The sequence below is a fragment of the Anoplopoma fimbria genome, chromosome 6 (assembly GCF_027596085.1).
Source record: "Anoplopoma fimbria isolate UVic2021 breed Golden Eagle Sablefish chromosome 6, Afim_UVic_2022, whole genome shotgun sequence".
NCBI lineage: Eukaryota > Metazoa > Chordata > Actinopteri > Perciformes > Anoplopomatidae > Anoplopoma > Anoplopoma fimbria.
This window is the reverse complement of record NC_072454.1, coordinates 14,195,615-14,213,216: the sequence shown is the minus strand read 5'-3', so window position 1 is coordinate 14,213,216 and position 17,602 is coordinate 14,195,615. Positions and strand designations below refer to the sequence as shown.

General features: G+C 42.4%; 1 protein-coding gene and 1 non-coding gene across 2 annotated transcripts; both read right to left on the bottom strand.

The window, feature by feature from the left end:
• Positions 1-984: 984 nt before the first annotated feature.
• On the bottom strand, positions 985-11,643 carry pprc1 (PPARG related coactivator 1). The gene is made up of 14 exons (XM_054600846.1): positions 11,400-11,643; positions 9,397-9,492; positions 9,163-9,312; positions 8,915-8,995; positions 6,757-8,827; positions 6,331-6,384; positions 5,290-5,350; positions 4,906-4,973; positions 3,960-4,689; positions 3,651-3,848; positions 3,398-3,473; positions 3,176-3,297; positions 2,722-2,873; positions 985-1,467 (listed from the first exon to the last, which is right to left on the bottom strand). The coding sequence occupies exons 1-14, from the start codon at positions 11,478-11,480 to the stop codon at positions 1,367-1,369; spliced, it is 4,041 nt and encodes a 1,346-aa protein (XP_054456821.1). The 5' UTR covers positions 11,481-11,643; the 3' UTR covers positions 985-1,366.
• Positions 2,961-3,100, bottom strand: LOC129092834 (small nucleolar RNA SNORA50). Its single transcript, XR_008531274.1, has one exon. It is a non-coding gene; the product is annotated as a small nucleolar RNA SNORA50 (small nucleolar RNA).
• Positions 11,644-17,602: the final 5,959 nt, after the last annotated feature.

Here is a 17,602-nt window from a genome sequence, read left to right as displayed (position 1 = left end):
TACTGCTGGGTTTATTAAAATGACATTCACAGTTGTATAAAACGTCTTAAATACGCTGCATTGTTCTGCAAACAACTACTGAAACGTCCTCGACCTTATTTATAAGTGGTTAGAGCAATATTAATGTATTAAGAGTTGTTAAAGAGTTTTTAATTGTGGCAGAATACCCAAACTTGAAGAAAACATTGAGCTAATGCCTATTGCCTCGCTCTTGTTTTAGGGATGGTGTTGAACATCTCCACAGCTTTCTAATATATTTAGATTCCAGTCCTTATTAGGAATGCATCTGAGCTCCAGCACCACATTCAAAGGGGAGGTGCTGCGCATTTGTTGTGACCTGGGACTGCTGTAATCTGTGTCAGCAAAACGCACATGCTTTGTTCTAAATCACTTGGATATATCCAATTATATCTTGGCATTATAACCCATAAACTTTCAATACAGCAAGGAACTCCACCAAGGAAACGCAATGTGCATTGGTTCATGTAAACTAGTGCTTGCTTCTTTAGAAGCTCTTTAATATGACTTTTTCGCAGCAAACATGTTATTGTTATACTGTTATTAACAACCTATAAGATGTCTCTGTTCTATTCCAGGGGATGGTGAGCCAATTAAACCCTTTTCACATAGTATACACATCATAACTGTGCAAGCACAGGAGTGATTAATACATTTCAAAAAGTGTAGTTTCAGGGCCTTGTATTTTGTATGCTGGCTCACTGGGAACTGGGCTAATTGTTAACATAATTAGTTTCACTGAGCTTTTAATGCAGTCAGTACATTTGCTTTAAAAATGTCCATGGAAACAAAGTAGCAATACATTTATCCATTTTGTAATTTACACCTATATTTTGCTCGAGACATGTCAAAAGGGCCCATTACCTCTGACAAATACTCCCCTTTAGGTTTTAAATGAAGATGTAACCAATAACAAAAGCAACAGACACTTTAGTTGGAATGAAAAACAAACAATGCATGTCAGGTTCTTTTGTTTTTTTATTTAGGTTCGTAGTACATTCAATGTATCACAACCTCTCCCAGTATTTAGGGAGCTCCATCCCACTTACCGTTCCTCTTTTAAAAATGATTCTCTCCGTACAATTTAAATTTGATTATACATTTAAATAAACTTTAAAAAAATTATTTAATTTCACTTATTCCATTTTTTTTTCTTTTCCTACTTTCATTACAAATCTTCACTTCAATAGAAGGTGTAAGCTTGCAGAAACAAAGTAAAACAAATAAAAAATAAAACAAACAAAATAAAACTAATGCAACAACTAAAATGTAAATACAGCGTTGCAGGTGAGAAGCCAACCGTTGGCTTTGAGGTAAGTGTCAGCTGCTTCCTGCTGCAGGCCTCCTGTTACCTCTTCTGATTCTGCTTGGCCTGCTTCAATAAAGTGTCGAAGTCTAGTGCATGAAACTTGCCTTTTGCAGGCAATGGATCGTACTCTCTACTCGAATCTGAAAAGGGAAGGAAAACAAAGTCAGCATTGCCTTAAAATAAAAATATACTATACTCGGGTTCAGAAATTTCAAACGAGGGATGTGACACACGGCCACAGATGTAGCATGAAATATATAAATGCTTAAGTCACGTTAACAAATCCAACCTGCAAAACCTCTCCCGAATGTTTGACATGCCACTGAAAAATTATTTTTATCTTACAAAAAAATACATTTTACAAAATAATTTCTGTGTCCCTCTATATGAACATATATTTCTTCCAGTATAAATTAAATATATCAAGTTACAAAACACAGACTCGACATTTGAAAAACAATCATGTGAAATTTGTGTGAAATGTATGATGACATTAAAAAAAACAAAAAAACTTTTATGAAACTTGAAAGGTATAAATAGATTTTTTGAATTGGGGTTGTATAAAGTGTCCATCGTCAGTGTATAGCCTAAAATAGATGGCGGCTGGTACCGCACTAGTTTGGAGAGATCAGACAGGGTTACCAGCACGAGAGCAAAGAAATGTACTGCTTTGGACCGGGGCAAAAACAGTTTCAAGTGTACACTATTAAGAATACTTTGAAAAAGGGACGTGATCTGAAATTTATACTTATTTGTACTGTCTGTCAACAGAGTCTTTGGCTTTGAAAAGAGAATGGATAAGTTCCACGTCAGAAAGAGCTGTCTCAATGCAAGATAAAGCAGTGAAAATACTCACAAAAAAACTAACAGATATATTTCTTTAAAGAGAAGCCTCTCTTTAAAGGTGGCTAAAATATGTTTTGCGGTTGCCTCCATCCACATCAGTAAATGACTTTGCTGTAACCCCTTGCAGTTCGACTGTCTTCTACTGTAGATAATACACGAATATGGAAAAGTACCTCATGCAGCCCCACTTCAAATAATCCAAACAGTCCCTTCAAATGTTCAACATTTGATATGGTAATGTATACTTTTGATGATAGATTTTTTGTCTTTGCTAGCTTTAAAAAACACACTAAAGCACATTTAAAAGAAGGACAGTTTGTAGGAGGCAAGAATCTAATTATTCTCCTTCCTGCGGTTTGATTTTCCCCTTAAATTGTTATTGGCTGTAGTTCAAAGCACAATAGCTCTCAGCTGAGCACACTGTATTGGAATGAACTGCAGCCAATATGTCCAATCTTCTGCAAACCACATCAATAACTATTTGGATTGATTAACAGCACTCTGGGTTACAGGCTACAGGAACTTTGTGTCGGTTGATTAACGCGTACCCAGATCAGCATAGTTGGATTTGCAGAACTGTCTCCTTCCACCAAAACAGAGGTCAAACGGCAACTCATCAGGCTTGCGCAGCTTGCTTCCATTCTCGATGGCCGTGAACGCATTCTTGGTGTCGTAATAAGTCACAAACCCATAGTTGTCCCTGTGACAGATAAGCAAACCATTAGCCTGTGTTTATTACTACAGGTATAGTGAAGGTCAGAACAGACTTTATAAAACATAGTGTTTGAGCTGTGACTTGCTTTTAAAAGAGCAAACTGGTGGTGATGCCAGCAGGCTCCAGTTATGAACAAGCCTGAATTTGCTTTAGCACTGAAGCTTGGCCTAAGAGGTCACTGGCGAGACCAACAAGGTTCAAAGACAGTGCAATTGGCTCATATTATATCCCTATAAAGCATCAACAATAAAGCAATGCCCTTTGACAAAAGCTGTTCATGTCCTTACCCATGGTCTCTAAAGTGCAGGGTACATTCTTCAATCTCGCCAAACATGGAGAAGCGCTCTTTAAGTTCTTTTTGGGTCATCGTTCCCCGAATTCGACCGATGTAAACCACCCGGCGCTCCTCCTGAGAGAAGAAAGTCGTTGATCAGCTGATTGATTCATTGTGAGAATAGTTCAACCTCTTTGCTTAGAGACCGGTGTACGAGGGAGTAAGATCTACTTACAATGGCTTTCTCCTTGAGTCTCTTCACCTCCTCCGAATTTGGCTTTATTTCTTTTTTATTTGTACTTTGACCATAGCTGGAAGTACATGGGAGGCAGAGAAAGACAAGGTGAAGGTTTAGTCAATTAAAAATCCATACAAAGACCGCCACTGAAAATAGCATGAGATTGAGATATATAATATAATATAATATAATATAATATAATAATATATATATATATATATACACACACACACACACACACACACAGTACCTGTTCACTCTTCTGCTTCTACTCCATTGTCTCTGAGGGGATCGAGACCGCGAACTGGAGTGACTCCAAGAACCAGAGTGAGAGGAGGAATAAGAGTACCTTCTCCTCCTGGGAGGGGAGCGGGACACAGAGGGGGAGGACCTAGAGGAGGAACGGGATGAGGAGCTGGAACTACGGTCAGAGTCACCGAGGCGATACCTAGAGAGGAATTAGGAAAGAATGCCAGTGATAAACGAGGGAAATCTTAACCCGTAGCAATTGTAATCAAGAGGCTGCATGGACCCAAGACATCTCGACTGTGGTCCTAACCTTTTCTTAGATGGAGAGTGTGATCTAGACCGAGCTCTAGAGGAGTTGGAGTCCGACTCTGAACTGCTGGACATAGGGCTGGGAGAACGATGGCATCTTCTTTTTCTAGACCGGCCTCCAGTCCTCTCTTTGGGACTAGACCTGGGACTGGGTGTGCGAGAAGCAGCAGGTCGACGGTAGGACCTCCCACAAGGCCTACTCCTGGGGCTTCCTTCTTTAACAGAGGCGTCAGTGTCCTGCTGAGCAGGCGAAGCGTCAGGAGTCTCCAGGACAGAGCTTCTCTCCATCCCATCAGTCCTGTGATCGAGGGGCTCCGTCACGGTAATCTCTTGTGTTTTGATTGCAACCACAGGCTTTACGGCGGACTGGGCAGACGATGCCGGGGCAGCTGGGGGTGTTTGTGTAGTGGTTCTGGTGGGTTGCCCGATGGGTTTAATAGTGATAAAAGATGGCTGTTTGACATTCCAACGCTTGCCTGGTTCTCCGGTGGAAGCGCCTTTGTTGGGGAGGCAATAGTCATGGTCCATGCACGCTAGCTCGGGGGCTACAGCCGCAGCAGCAGGAGTGGGTTTACTGCGAGACCTGAGTGAGGGCAGAGGCCGGGCTTCTATCTGGATAACCTTGGAGGGGCTTGGCTTTGAGGCCTCAGCAGCCTTGCTCTTTCCCAGCAGGGCCACAGGGGCCAGGGGTTTCCACATATGGTGGGGAGGAGTAGCTGGCGGAGTCAAAGCTGGAGCAGAAGGAAAGAGTGCGATTACAACCAAAATTCAAGTGCAGTTGGTCATCTGTACTGCAAGGTAGCAAATCTCTGCTCATGATGCAATACTTCAGATAACCATAGCTAATGACTGTGGCGTTTCATTGCTGGAAGCCACACAACCTTTTGTTAATCTTATTTAATGATCTAATGTAATGGACTCATCTTAAAATCAAAGCGCTGAATTACCTGCAGTACTCGAGAGGTCATTAGCTCTAACACGCTCCACGACTGTTTTCTCGGGAGCCAGCTCAACACTGTAAATGGAGCACAGGGTCGGTTACAATCAGTGGTAAATAGTGTAGCTGCCACCTCTTGATTAGAGTGCAGCAAGAAATCGAGACATCAAAACAAAACAAAAAAAAAAATAAACAAAACAAAACTTAAAACCAGGTTGGAACAATTTAGACCCGAGAAGGCCATTACTCTGGCCGGACAAAAGCAGGGTTTGCGGTAGGTCTTGGCAAGAGGCGTGAGAGTCATCTCTACACACACAGCTAACCGGTTTCCCTCAGAGAAACCGAGACTCCCGTCACTCACACAGAGCAGCGTGAACGCTGTAGGGTAACTCACCTCGAGTTTCCTACAGCTGCTGCTCTACCAGAGACCTCCAGCACACTTTGCTCCTCTTTGGCTGAAGAGAGAAGGAACAAGTAAATAAGTGCATCAGCACAACAAAATTAACAAAACACACACCACTGATCAGAAATAAAATAAAAAAATTCTACTTGACCGACATTGGATGAACTGTAGCAACCTGCAGCATGTCAGGTGTAAATGCAGTGTATCATGTGTTTTGCCCTCGTAATAATAGTAAAGTGTTTTCCCAATGGGAATTCACCAAATGGTCAGCAGTTACATTAGCCATAGTACACAGTCTGATGGTTCAATAACAAGCCCACCGACATGAGTAATGGCACATACAGAGTCCAGCTTCTTGTTAGGGTGGGGGGCTTGTACATCCGCTCAAACAAAGACAGCAGGGCGAGAGTTAAATGGATTTGCGAACAGGGCAGAATTCCAGCAGCTGAGCGAACAAGAGCACAAAGCAGCTTCTCTGCCCCCCCGCAGCACCCGTCTCTTAAAGGGGAACGTTTCAGTAAGAAAAACAAATCCTGCCCGTTTGAACTGCCAGAAGTCCCTCACAATCTGTAAACGTTAAACACACTTCTCTAGGAAGATCAGATAAGCATCAAGCTCGTATGAAAAGCCTGATAATAGCTTTGTTTTATAGGTCACTTTAGTCGGAATATGAAAGCCGAGGAATGATCATCCAACTTCACTGATGCTCCACTTCTAAGCATATACACAATCTGTTTTAGTAGGCTTTTTCTATTGCTTGAAGTCTTTTAGCCAAATTCCTTCTACACACTCACCCACTACTGCTAACCGAAGATAGTGCTGCAATGATGTATGCCACTTCCCACCATAACAAAAACAGGAAAACTGAGACTCTGACTACATTTAGCGTTGTACTAAACTACGCTAACAGAAATTAGTTATGGCAAAACATACTTTGGAGTAACATTGTCAAATGAGGAATGTAAAGAGCTCTTCTTTCTGACAGACAGGATACAGAAGGACATTTTTTTTTATATATCAGCCATTGATCACCTTGGGTTTCCTCAAACTGCTCCAATAAGCTGGTCAGATCAGCAGCTTCAATACCTACAAAAAAGGATCATATTATTAATGTTTTGGATTATAAACGGAAAAAATATATTATACTTATTTAACTGACAAGACTGAAGAGACAATAAACAGGAAACAGGCTAAATTAAAGTGGTGACAGACATGTGTAGAGAGGGCTCATTAGTATTTTACTGCACTAACGGCCTTTCCTAAATATTTTCTGATATGGAGTTCCTGCACACCAGCCAATCACTGGAGGAGATTAAATATTGGCTAGAGTTGCAGAGCAGCAGAGATGCCAATGACAAAGCAGTTCTCTGGCAAATACTTTGTAGGTCATTATAGTCATCACTTCATGAACAAAGCCAAGACTTTACAATCAAAATACACAATCAACTTTAAGCTCACCTATCTCCGTGGTAAAGGCCTCGATCAGCTCCTGTGTGGGGCTCTTTGCCTTTTGAGGTTTTACTGCTGTAGTGGGTTTGTCTTTAGTTTCAAGTACAACAGGTTGGGCCTTCTGACTCTGGGAGTCGGAGGGATGGGTAGCTGGAGGAATACAGAGGTGGGTACCATAGGCTGTGGGTTTGGAGGTCTTGCTCTCGGGTATGATGGGGTTACCAACTGGTGCAGGAGCAGTAACCACAGGCACCTTCTGAAAAACAATCGTCTTCTGGGGGGCACGGGGCACAGACACAGTAGCAGCATTGGGTTTGATCGTATCTGTAGTTGTTTTAAGACAGGCTTTAGTGAGAGCTACAGATTCAAGAGATGTAAATTGAGATTGGGGCCTTTTGTCGACTCCACTCTTTCCTCCTGAAGGTGCAGGAGGGCATTTCACATTTGCCGATGACACAAACGCCATGATAGCTCTTAAAGAAGCTAGAGATCCAGAGCTTTGAGGCACACAAGGTACTACAGGTTGAGCAGCGGTGTGTGGTTGTGAGGGTAAATTCCTCACTGAATTAGAGGAAGGAGTCGGGGGCTTTTGGGATGGAAGAGTTTTTGAAGGTTCAGGTTTTTGCTGTGGTTTCGGGACAGGAGTAACCTTGCTTGATGAGGCAGCCATGTAGGCCGGTGGCACCAACAGCGCCTCAGGGGTGGGTGGTGCACACGGTCCCCTTGGCTGCCAGGCGGGTCTGATCTCCTCCACTGCTGCCTGGGGGTTGGGGCGCCGGAGGTCCTTGGGGCTGGGGTCAGGCAAGCAGGGAATAGGAGGAAGCTCTTTAGGAAGCTCTGGGAGGCTGGGCCACCTGGTGCTGTTGTTTTCTTGTTTTTCCACCGGAGCTGGCCTTTTCTGCTGTCGGAGCCGCCGGTACTCTGCTAGACTGAGTGATTTGGGCTTTGGCTCTGAGACTGCCGGGGCCACAGGAGGGGGGGCCTCGCTAACTGGTGTCACCGGGGTCAGCTGGGGTTCTGACAGACTAGAAACAGCTGCAGGGCTCTCAGAAGATGGCGGGGGTAGGACAGCAGAGGGAGCTGCTGTTGAGCCTTCCAGCTTCTCAGGAGCCTGCGACAGCTGTTGAGGCGTTTCCTCAGGTTTTTGGGAGATCACTGTTGTGGGTGAACAGCTAGGCTGGCTCTTCTCAGGGCTGGCATTTAACGGCACCATTTCCTGTCTGGTTGACACAGATGTGGCAACTTGCACATTCATTTTAGGCAATAGTGTTGTAGTGGTGAGTTTTTGTGTTTCAGTATGGCATGGATCTGGTTTCTTAGGTTTTAAAGAGGAAGAAGCTGAGGTTGAGGCTTGAAGAACCTTTGGGGATTTGTGTTTCTTCTTCTCTTCTTTGACTGGCCGTTTTTCAGGCTTTTTGGGAGATTGCGGTGCCGTCTTTCTAACGGTGCCACTCCTAAGGACCCTTCCCTCCACAGGTTTCGGTTGGCGCTCTTCCCTGCATTTTCTTTTCTTTTTTCTGTGGGAGGAGCTTCCCTCTTCCTTTTGTTTCTTAATGATCATGTTATCTTTCACATCTGAACAAAGGGCGGGTGTCAAAAGGGCGGCAGCTTTCACTGGAGTCTCATCTTCATCGTCAACAACGATGTGCTCTGAGCTGTCAGAGGCCACTTCATCTGCTTCTTCTGAAACTTTATGCTCAGTTTCTGAAAACTGGTCTTTAAGTGGGAGAGAGACAGAAAGATCCATGTCTGGGATGGCCAGGATGGGTTCTCCATTTTCACCCTGGTCCACAACTTCAAGTAGGATTCCTCCTTCGGGCAACATCTGTTCCCCCTCTTCATTTTCCATAGAAATGGCCATGCAGTACGGGTGCATATGCCTGACTAAGTCCCCCAGGCTAACTGAAACACCATCTTCAACCTCCTGCTCAAAGTTGACAGGGAGCGGGAGGGCAAGACCTTCCCAGTGCAGCTGGTCACTGTCAGGATACGAGTCATGACTCGCTGGGCTCAGAGAGAGGTCTTCCTCTTCCTCCCCATCACTTCTCTGGAGAGCTTCTGCCAGCATCCTGGGGAGGCTCTGAGAGGAAAACAAATATATAATGCAATTTAGAAATATGTCTGCTATACAACTCAATATACAATGGTGTTAAGTGAGAAATGCTACCTTTCCAGTTGATATGGCTCTTGTGCCACATAGCGTGTCCTTCTCTAGAGGGGAACGGGACAGACACAGCAATCTCCTGAGCTAGAGAGTGAAAGATAAACGAAAGCATAATTACTGCATTTGTAGACCTTAACATAAATAACAAACTACTGTATGTTAAGAACCAGAGGTCAGCAGGTCCTTCCACTCCCTTTTCCAAATGCTCATGGGGGATTTGTGAGAGTTAAGTATGACAGCTGGGCACTAACCGGAGAGTGTTCCCTGCCCTTTTGACCTGACAGCAGGTCTGAGTCAGGTAGTGTGTCAAATGGGGACAAGTTCTCATCGTCCACATTGTCGAGAATCTCCGTCAGGGCGGTTAGCAGCGTGGCATCACTCTCCTCGTCTAGACCTTTAGTCTAAACACAGACATGGAAATTAGGTCAACTGAATGGTCTCATGATACTGTAATACTTGTTTCAAACATGTGAAATTTGCCTTGCCTCTATTGTTGGTGTGTCCTCAAAGATAGAAAGAATGGAGGGGTCTAAGCAGCTTTGAAGGGCTTCAAGAGTCTCTGCAGGGCTCAGCCCATCAGTCTAGAGAGGGGAAATAAACACTTTCTTTGGCAAAAGATAACAGACAAAACTCAAAACATGATTCAGGCTTAAAAAACACTTTACTGGCCCACACAATTCTATATTTAACACTTGACATGTTATTATGGCTACAACATTATGTTACCAAAAACTTTAATGTTGCTGTTTTTTGAAAGGTGTGTAGATGTTGGGTAATTAGGAGTCTAATCAGAGATCTGTTGGGTAAACATCCTTGTCTTATCACATGAAGACAATTGGGGTGCATTTCCAATACATCTGTGCTGTGGTACAACTGGTCCTCTGTGAACAATTAACTGTAAACAAAACATTTTTTTGGAAAACAATATACCAGAGGCATTTTCCTATAATATGCATGCAATATTCCAATTTACACTTAGATTAGCAGTATCAATTATGACTTTATATAAATGATAACTTAAATAGCTTAACAAATGATATGCCCCAAGAAGACAAAATTCAAGGGACAACATCTAAAAATCACAGTTATATTTTAAAAGTAAATTTAAAACAAAGAAATATGGAATTAAATATACAGTTGAAAAAAGAAAGATTCTTTGTGTTTGTAAGCTCGCTTAGTGTATAACAAATATTCATACTTTAATCATAAACATACCTACACTCAGGTCCAGCACACAGGACCCCCTTTATAAGCAACCATAACTGATAAACATATGCACTTTGATCAAAAAATCGCAGCCGTCTCTTACAGTGACCCACGTGTAACAGTCTACGCATGCACACACAGCGCGCAGACATGTTTGATCCTCGCGTCGCCCCGTCCACAGGGAAGCTACCTAACCCACGTGTTGCACTACAACAAACACGCTCAGTGCCCTAGTCTCTGCTCCTGTCCGATATTTTAAGAATAACGAAATTACATTCAACATTTAAATACACATATTACACCAGACATTTAAAAAAAAAAAGAAAACCGTCATGTAGTTACTTTATAAATTCTACGGACGGGTGTGTCCCGGGGATAAATTGACTGTACTTTCTGCGCATGCGTGAAGGAAGCCAACATGTGATTCACCACGACTAAACCACATGTGGGTATACACACAGGCTATGGATGAAAACGTGGTATACTGCTGCAGTGTGAGAGTGAATAATCACCCAGGTGTGTGTTAATTTATTGATTGCAGTCATTGTCTTGATATAGAAATATCACCATTGTGTGTATCACACAGTTGATGACACATTACTGCAATGTGCTGGAATGGAGCCTTTAAACTACAAAAAAAATGCAGAATTACCTTAAAGTAACGTTACCCCTAACCATTTTAACAAGCAAAAAAACGGTGTGGAGTATACATACTAAGGGTTGTGATGATAAAGCTAATGCCTAGCATCTTGCAGTACTAGTTACCACGTGTGTGTGATCAGTTGATTAACAGCACATAGGTTATTTTTGCACCTTGATGGAGCTTAAATGCGCATTAATGGCAATAATTATACAGCTGGTGCACACGCCAGGTCAACTACCAACAAAAATACACAACTGTCACATCTCATGTTTAAACGGATCTTTGTGTTATAAGGGAGGAAACCTCAGTCAGTCACTATCCCACCGGTCGAGCTACACTGACACACCAGCTAGCATATAGCTGAAAGACAACAGCACCTTTATAGTGGCGCATTATGGGTTGTTTAAATAACATACCACAAAAGAGATGTCTAGCTGCAACCGTCACAAAACAAATAGTACTTTTTTTTTAAATAAGTTTGACTCTTAATACTACTGTGGCATCCACGTGTCACTTTTCCATGCGCAGTGTGCAGCCTGTACACACAACATGCTGTGCCCTGCTCCTCAACACACACACATAAAAGTAGAAACACTGGGATCAGATGAAAGGGAATAAAGTGTACAACATATGCTTTACCTCGTCTAGTGTGTCCATAGAGAAAAAATCCATATTGCACGCAGTTAAAGTCTCCTCGCCTGCTCCCCACCGCGCCGCCATCTTGCTCGTACACTCCCTGCCCCGACTCGTTTCGGAATGAAAAGTAATGAATCGCGCATTGGAGGAACCAGCACACCGGCAGGAGACACGTGGTCCGGCATTCCCGGCAAAATGACGCCGGCGGTCAGGGGTCACGTTACGTCTTCACGTTTTTCTGTAGTTCTATTCAATACAGCTTGCACTGTGTGTCCCTTGTGTTGGCTGGTTATTTTATATGTGCAGCAAAACTAAGAGGAATACCACAACAGCAGTTCATATAGACTATTTTACTTGGTTTTTTTTTATAAATATAGCTGCAGTGATAAAGATGGCAGAAACAATAGGATACCAAATAACTGTCCAGTAAATTCGTACAGGTAGGTTAGTGATACATCAAAATGCCAAACATGTGCTGGTTGCAGCTTTACAAATGGGTTGTTTTGCAATGCATTTGAAGACTTCATCTTGGACTCTGGTGATGGGCAGTAGTTAAAATCACACACTAATATCCCTAAAGGTGTGGATTATATGCAGCAATCAATATTTTTGGAAGATTTAACGTTTTGCATGTCATTATTGTAAAATTCAACATGGGATTGTTGTTTTGTAAGAAATGCCCAACTTCCTGTTTGTCATGATATATTGAGTGAAAATGATTGTGCATTGTGTAAATACTACTTGCGAGTAGAATATTGACTCTATTGTTTTAAAAAATGAAGTATTTTTATAATGCATAGGCTGTGTGAAACGATTCTGTGTTTGTTATCTATCTGACTTGTTTTAGTACACATTCTAGTTTGTAACTTTAATTATAGGACTAAGCTTAGGGAAAGTCATCTTTCTCTGAAGGTTAATTGACAGTTTCTTGCTTCTTTTACATCTGTCTGGCAATTCTGCTCCCAAGTTTTACTCGTAATTGCTTCTACTTTCAATGAGTGTGGAAACAAGGAAGCAAGGAGTGCTCTTCAGGAATGGAGGACTTTTATGTTGTTCATTGGATGAGAAAAACATCATTTGTGTGGAGACTGTTCCCCTTAAGACAGGAATTTCAAACATGTACGACTGTGTTTGAATTAATTTATTCACTTACATTTTATAACATTTATATTAATTCAGTAAAATGATATAGTAGGGCTCTTGCGTTAAAAGTGTGTGTGTGTATATATATATATATATATATATATATATATATATATATATATATATATATATATACATAGGTTATGAAATCACATAGATGCTAATTGTTTTTCTTGTATGAAAATACCCATGTCCGAGGTCATGTCTAAATATATAGCACATTCATCCTTTTGTGATTAAAAACTTAATTAAAAACTTTTTCTTTTTTAGAAGTCACCATTCTCCTGTAATTGTCTCTAGTGGCTCCAGTGGGCGCTGTTCAGCAAAAGTTATATAGGCTCTCTTTAATATTCTACCTGTGCAAACCCATTTTCATTTTGAAGGGTACTTACTGCCTTTCCTATTTTTGATGCACATTTTGCCCTGAAAATGATTATGCAATTCTTTGTTTTCAAGGAATCAGTGGACTGCTGCAAAAAGATCCAGGAGGCCATTATATCCAGAAGAAAAGGCCATTTATTAACAGAGAGAGAAGTTACAATCTCAACAAACTGCACTAATGAATGAAGACTATTAGAAGCAGTTAAAGCTCTTGGAAAAGCTAGTAAGTAGACCTGGAGTTATTTTTATTAGACCTAATAGTGCAACTTATACCCAAGAAAAAGCGACATACAACATTAACTCTGCAGAAGGGAATACCACCATGAAAACACAAACAGCACATTCAGAAGAAAAATTGTTTTCCCTTAGAGCTGTGGAGGTGGTGGATATCTTTCTGTTACTGGGTGTAATACATAAAGCGAAGGTATGATGAGCGAACATGAAGACAGGCTGTGAAACACACAGGTGGGGATTAAATTGGGTCAAATACAAAAGTGGGGAGGATGTTATCCTCATTAGGATCCGTACTGAATAGCAGAGAAAAGCCATCTGCAATTCCCTCTGTCCCACAGGCAAAAATGGATTAGAGGTGAACCCAGCGACAACCACACACACACACACACACACACACACACACACACACACACACACACACACACACACACACACACACACACACACACACACACACACACACACACACACACACACACGCGCTGTAGTCGTCCATTGTGGTTCACCACTTTGTCTGTGTCACTGTTTCACATGTCTTTATTCTCTGCTTTGTGTCGAATAAAACTGGTATGTGCGCCATTTGTAAAGTTTCAAACTCTTCCTACATTCTTTAGCAGCTGACTCACTGCTGCAGAGCTCTTGAGTAAACTCATCCTCGGTAAATTGAAAAAAGTATCCTTGTCTCCAAACAGCAGACACGCCAGGTAAAAGACCCTCTGCAGTGTCATTTTGTGAAAATGAGCAGTATATTTCCTGGCGTAGTTCCAGTAATCCCTCATTCTAATTATGAGTCTCACTGAACAAGAATATATTTCCCATGAAGAAAGGGACCATTTTATTTTTGTGCCATGGCATATAAGACTTATTTAAAAATGTTAGTTAGTGTCTAGTTTTGTAGTCGGGTTTGCCAACAACATTACATTACATTACATTACAGTCATTTAGCAGACGCTTTTATCCAAAGCGACTTACAGGAAGTGTATTCAACATAGGTATTCAAGAGAACTACTAGTCACCAGAAATCATAAGTGCATCTCCTTTCTAAGGAGATGCACTTATGCAACAAGCATCTTAAAGCATAAACCAGAGCAAAAGTATAGTGCAGAGGCAAATTACTACGAAAACAATAATTGCAACAGACTAATACGAATATAATAAGTGCTACAAACTACTACGAATAGGATAAGTGCAGTAAACGAATACGAATTCAATAAGTGCAGCGAACTGATACGAATACAGTAAGTGCAACAACTAATACGAATGCAATAAGTGCTACGAGGAAGGCTCAGGGTAGTACTTCTTGAACAATTGAATGGTTTTTCAGTTTGATCCTTGGCTCTTCTTGTCCACATGTTGAAATGTAAGATCCTGAGCTCCGCCTTGCTCCTGAAGAGTGCGGATGTATGGGTTAACATTTATTTAGAGGAAAAAAGAGAATGTCGGCACACTGCTTTTTTAAGGCAACGCTTCTATCGTTTAAGATCTTCCTCCGACATTTGACTCTGAACTAAAGCATATGCTAAATGGCTGTAGCAGTGTTTCAGATAGAATAACCAAGCAGATGTCCATCTTTGTATTCGTATAGTTTTGTTAGGAGATCTCTTTTAAACTTTGGCTTCCAATAGAGACAGTAAATCTCTGTCTATATTCCATCTTAAATCATTACGTTTGCAGTGTTTCACATTTTCCCTGTCCTGTATTTTATGTGTCCAGAATAATCTGCATGTACACAATCAATATTGAACACATACGTAACTTATTCCATGACTTAATGCTGGCAGTTTGCTGCTGTTACAGAAGAATGAACTATTGCTTCCTTCCCGTGCCTGTTCCCCACGTGTCTGAGACACAACTGGCCCAACCAGTCTGCTTCTCATTACCAGTCATGTTCTAATGAATCCACTGCTGCTCATATTTCCTCCACAGCTTTTCCTCCGCTACACCAGAGGCCGTTCACTGTACATCTGTGCGAGCTGAAAGACTTGTGAGCTCATCTGTGTGTGTGAGAGAGAGACAGAGAAAGAGAGGAACACCACTGCGCCCCAACACACTCCTTAACTGCCAGCCACCGCTGCTCTGCCGTTGCCATGGATACAGTGCCCTCTCTCCCCCTCTCTCTCGGTGGGTATGGAGGGATGGGGCTGGAGAGGAAAGAAGTGGCTCTGACTGCTGCCTCTGCGTCATATTCATACCAGTGCAGCTGAGAGCTGCCCCCCCTCCCACCCATTTCCCCCTTATCCTCCTCTTCCTCCTCCTCCTCTTTCCTTCCTTCCTTCCTTCCTTCCTTCCTTCCTTCCTTCCTTCTCATCATCCAATTTGCACACTGCTAGATCCTCCCTCCATTTGTGGCTCCTATCTGCATCTGCTCATCACAGTATCTCTCTCTCTCTCTCTCTCTCTCTCTCTCTCTCTCTCTCCTCTCTCTCTCCCTCCCTCTCTCTCTCCCTGTCTCTCTCTCTCTGCTGGCGCAGCTTGGTTACCTCTGCGTGGCTGACCCGGGCGGACTTTTTTTCCTAGCGAGTGTGGGCGCAGAAGAAAGAGGAGGACAAAGGTAAGCGTTGAGATGGAGGATTTTTCAGAGTGTTTATCTGTGAGAGAGAGAGTGTGCAGAGAAGAAAAGCTGTGTGTTTGTGTGTGTGTGTGTGTGTGTGTGTGTGTGTGTGTGTGTGTGTGTGTGTGTGTGTGTGTGTGTGTGTGTGTGTAGGGGGGTCGCATAACAGCTGCAAGACAAAAGACTGAAAGGTGATCATTAATTGCATGAACTCACCTGAGATAACAAATATGTCACCAGGAGCTTTTCAAACATTTTTTGTGGGGAATTAGGCAGAAACAAGGTTTTCAGTGCATGTCAGCTAGTGTTTGTCTGCTGTCAGAGGACACCATGCTATCAGAGTCAGAGTAGATGTATACGTATAAGCGAGGCACTCTCTGTGTCTGTGTGCAGGCACTTTGCTGTCTGTCATATGGTGTTATGGAACTGCAGCGTGTTCCCACAGTGGAGGGAACGGAGAGGGAACTTCATTATTCTCAGAGCGGCTTTTTGAGCTATGTGTGGATGTGTTGACAGAGCGGGAATCTCTGTATCTGCAACAGTCTAAGAGTGAGAGGAAGAGAGGAGAGAGAGAGAGAGAGAGAGCATGTCTGACAGTGCAGTCAGTGGTGAAGTGCTCAGCTTCAAAGCCTAATCGCTCCTGGAAACAGAAGCCATTTCCCAAATCACATTCACGCACCCCTCCTCCTTTTTATCCTCTCTCAAGCTTTTCTCTCCTTTTTTTTTCTCTCTCTCGCAGTTTTTGAGATGCCTCTCTCTATCCTTCATATCTGCCTTTGTTCAGAGTTCACCATTTTAGAGTGGCAGAATCCCTCATAAATGTCAAACCCGCAAATTGCGACCTACAAGACGTACAAAGGACCGAATGGTAACAGAATAGAAGCGAGAGATGAGAGGACTCCGAGAGAGACAGACCTTGTTGAAACAGAAACAAAAAGTGTGTGTGTGTTTTGAAGTGGAAATAAAAAGAGGGGGAGAAGACAAGTAAGGGGAAAAGAAGAGGAGGAGGCCCGCAGGGTTGTTCATTGTGTCTCGTTCCTGACAACAGTGTCTGACATGGTGTATGACATTTAACTGTGATGCTTCTGCCAGTGTGCTGGTGTGTGGGGAATGGGCCTGTCAGCTTTCGTTTCAGCGGAGACAGTTGCTTGTCTTTTGTTAGTAAATTGGTCTAAGTGACTGACAACAGAGATCTGAGGTTTCTTAAACTGGGCTTTGATTCACTTGGGGGGGCTTGAGGATACGATTACACTTTTATTTTAACGGTTCATCCATCACTTTTTTGGCAAGTATTTCAACTATCCATTTCAACTAACTTCTCTCGCAAATTGGTTTTCATAAACTCTCAACTGCAACATGTATTGTTCAGGTGTTAAAGCTGACTCAGTACGTGACAATATTTGTCAATGAAATCGGACATTCTATTTTGTCAAATAAGTAGAGCTACTCCACAGTCTTAACAAGTTGCCCCTGGCAACTGCAGAAGTACCATCTGGGAATCACTGTACTAAACTATAATTTAGTCATCACTGTCAGTGTCAGTGTACTTTTGAGACTGAAGCTGTGTTTTCTTTAAACATTGTTTGATTTTTCATGCATTCAGTCACAATGACTCAATGATACAGCTCAGTCTGTTATCCATCTGACAGTATCAGGTACACGAGCAACAAAGACATCCGGCTCATGGGAGTCACTTATGTGCTTGTGTGTTTGTGTAGTGAAGTGTGAGATTATGAGATTATTGGCTTGGAGAACAGGCCCACTCGAGCAAAGTGAAGTTATGGGATGAACGGGAAGGGAAACCAGAGACGTGGAGGGGGGAAAAGGAAATGAAAGAAAATCACATCAAGCTGCAGAAAGGTCGAGGTAATATCAACAGGGAAAGGAGATTAAATTG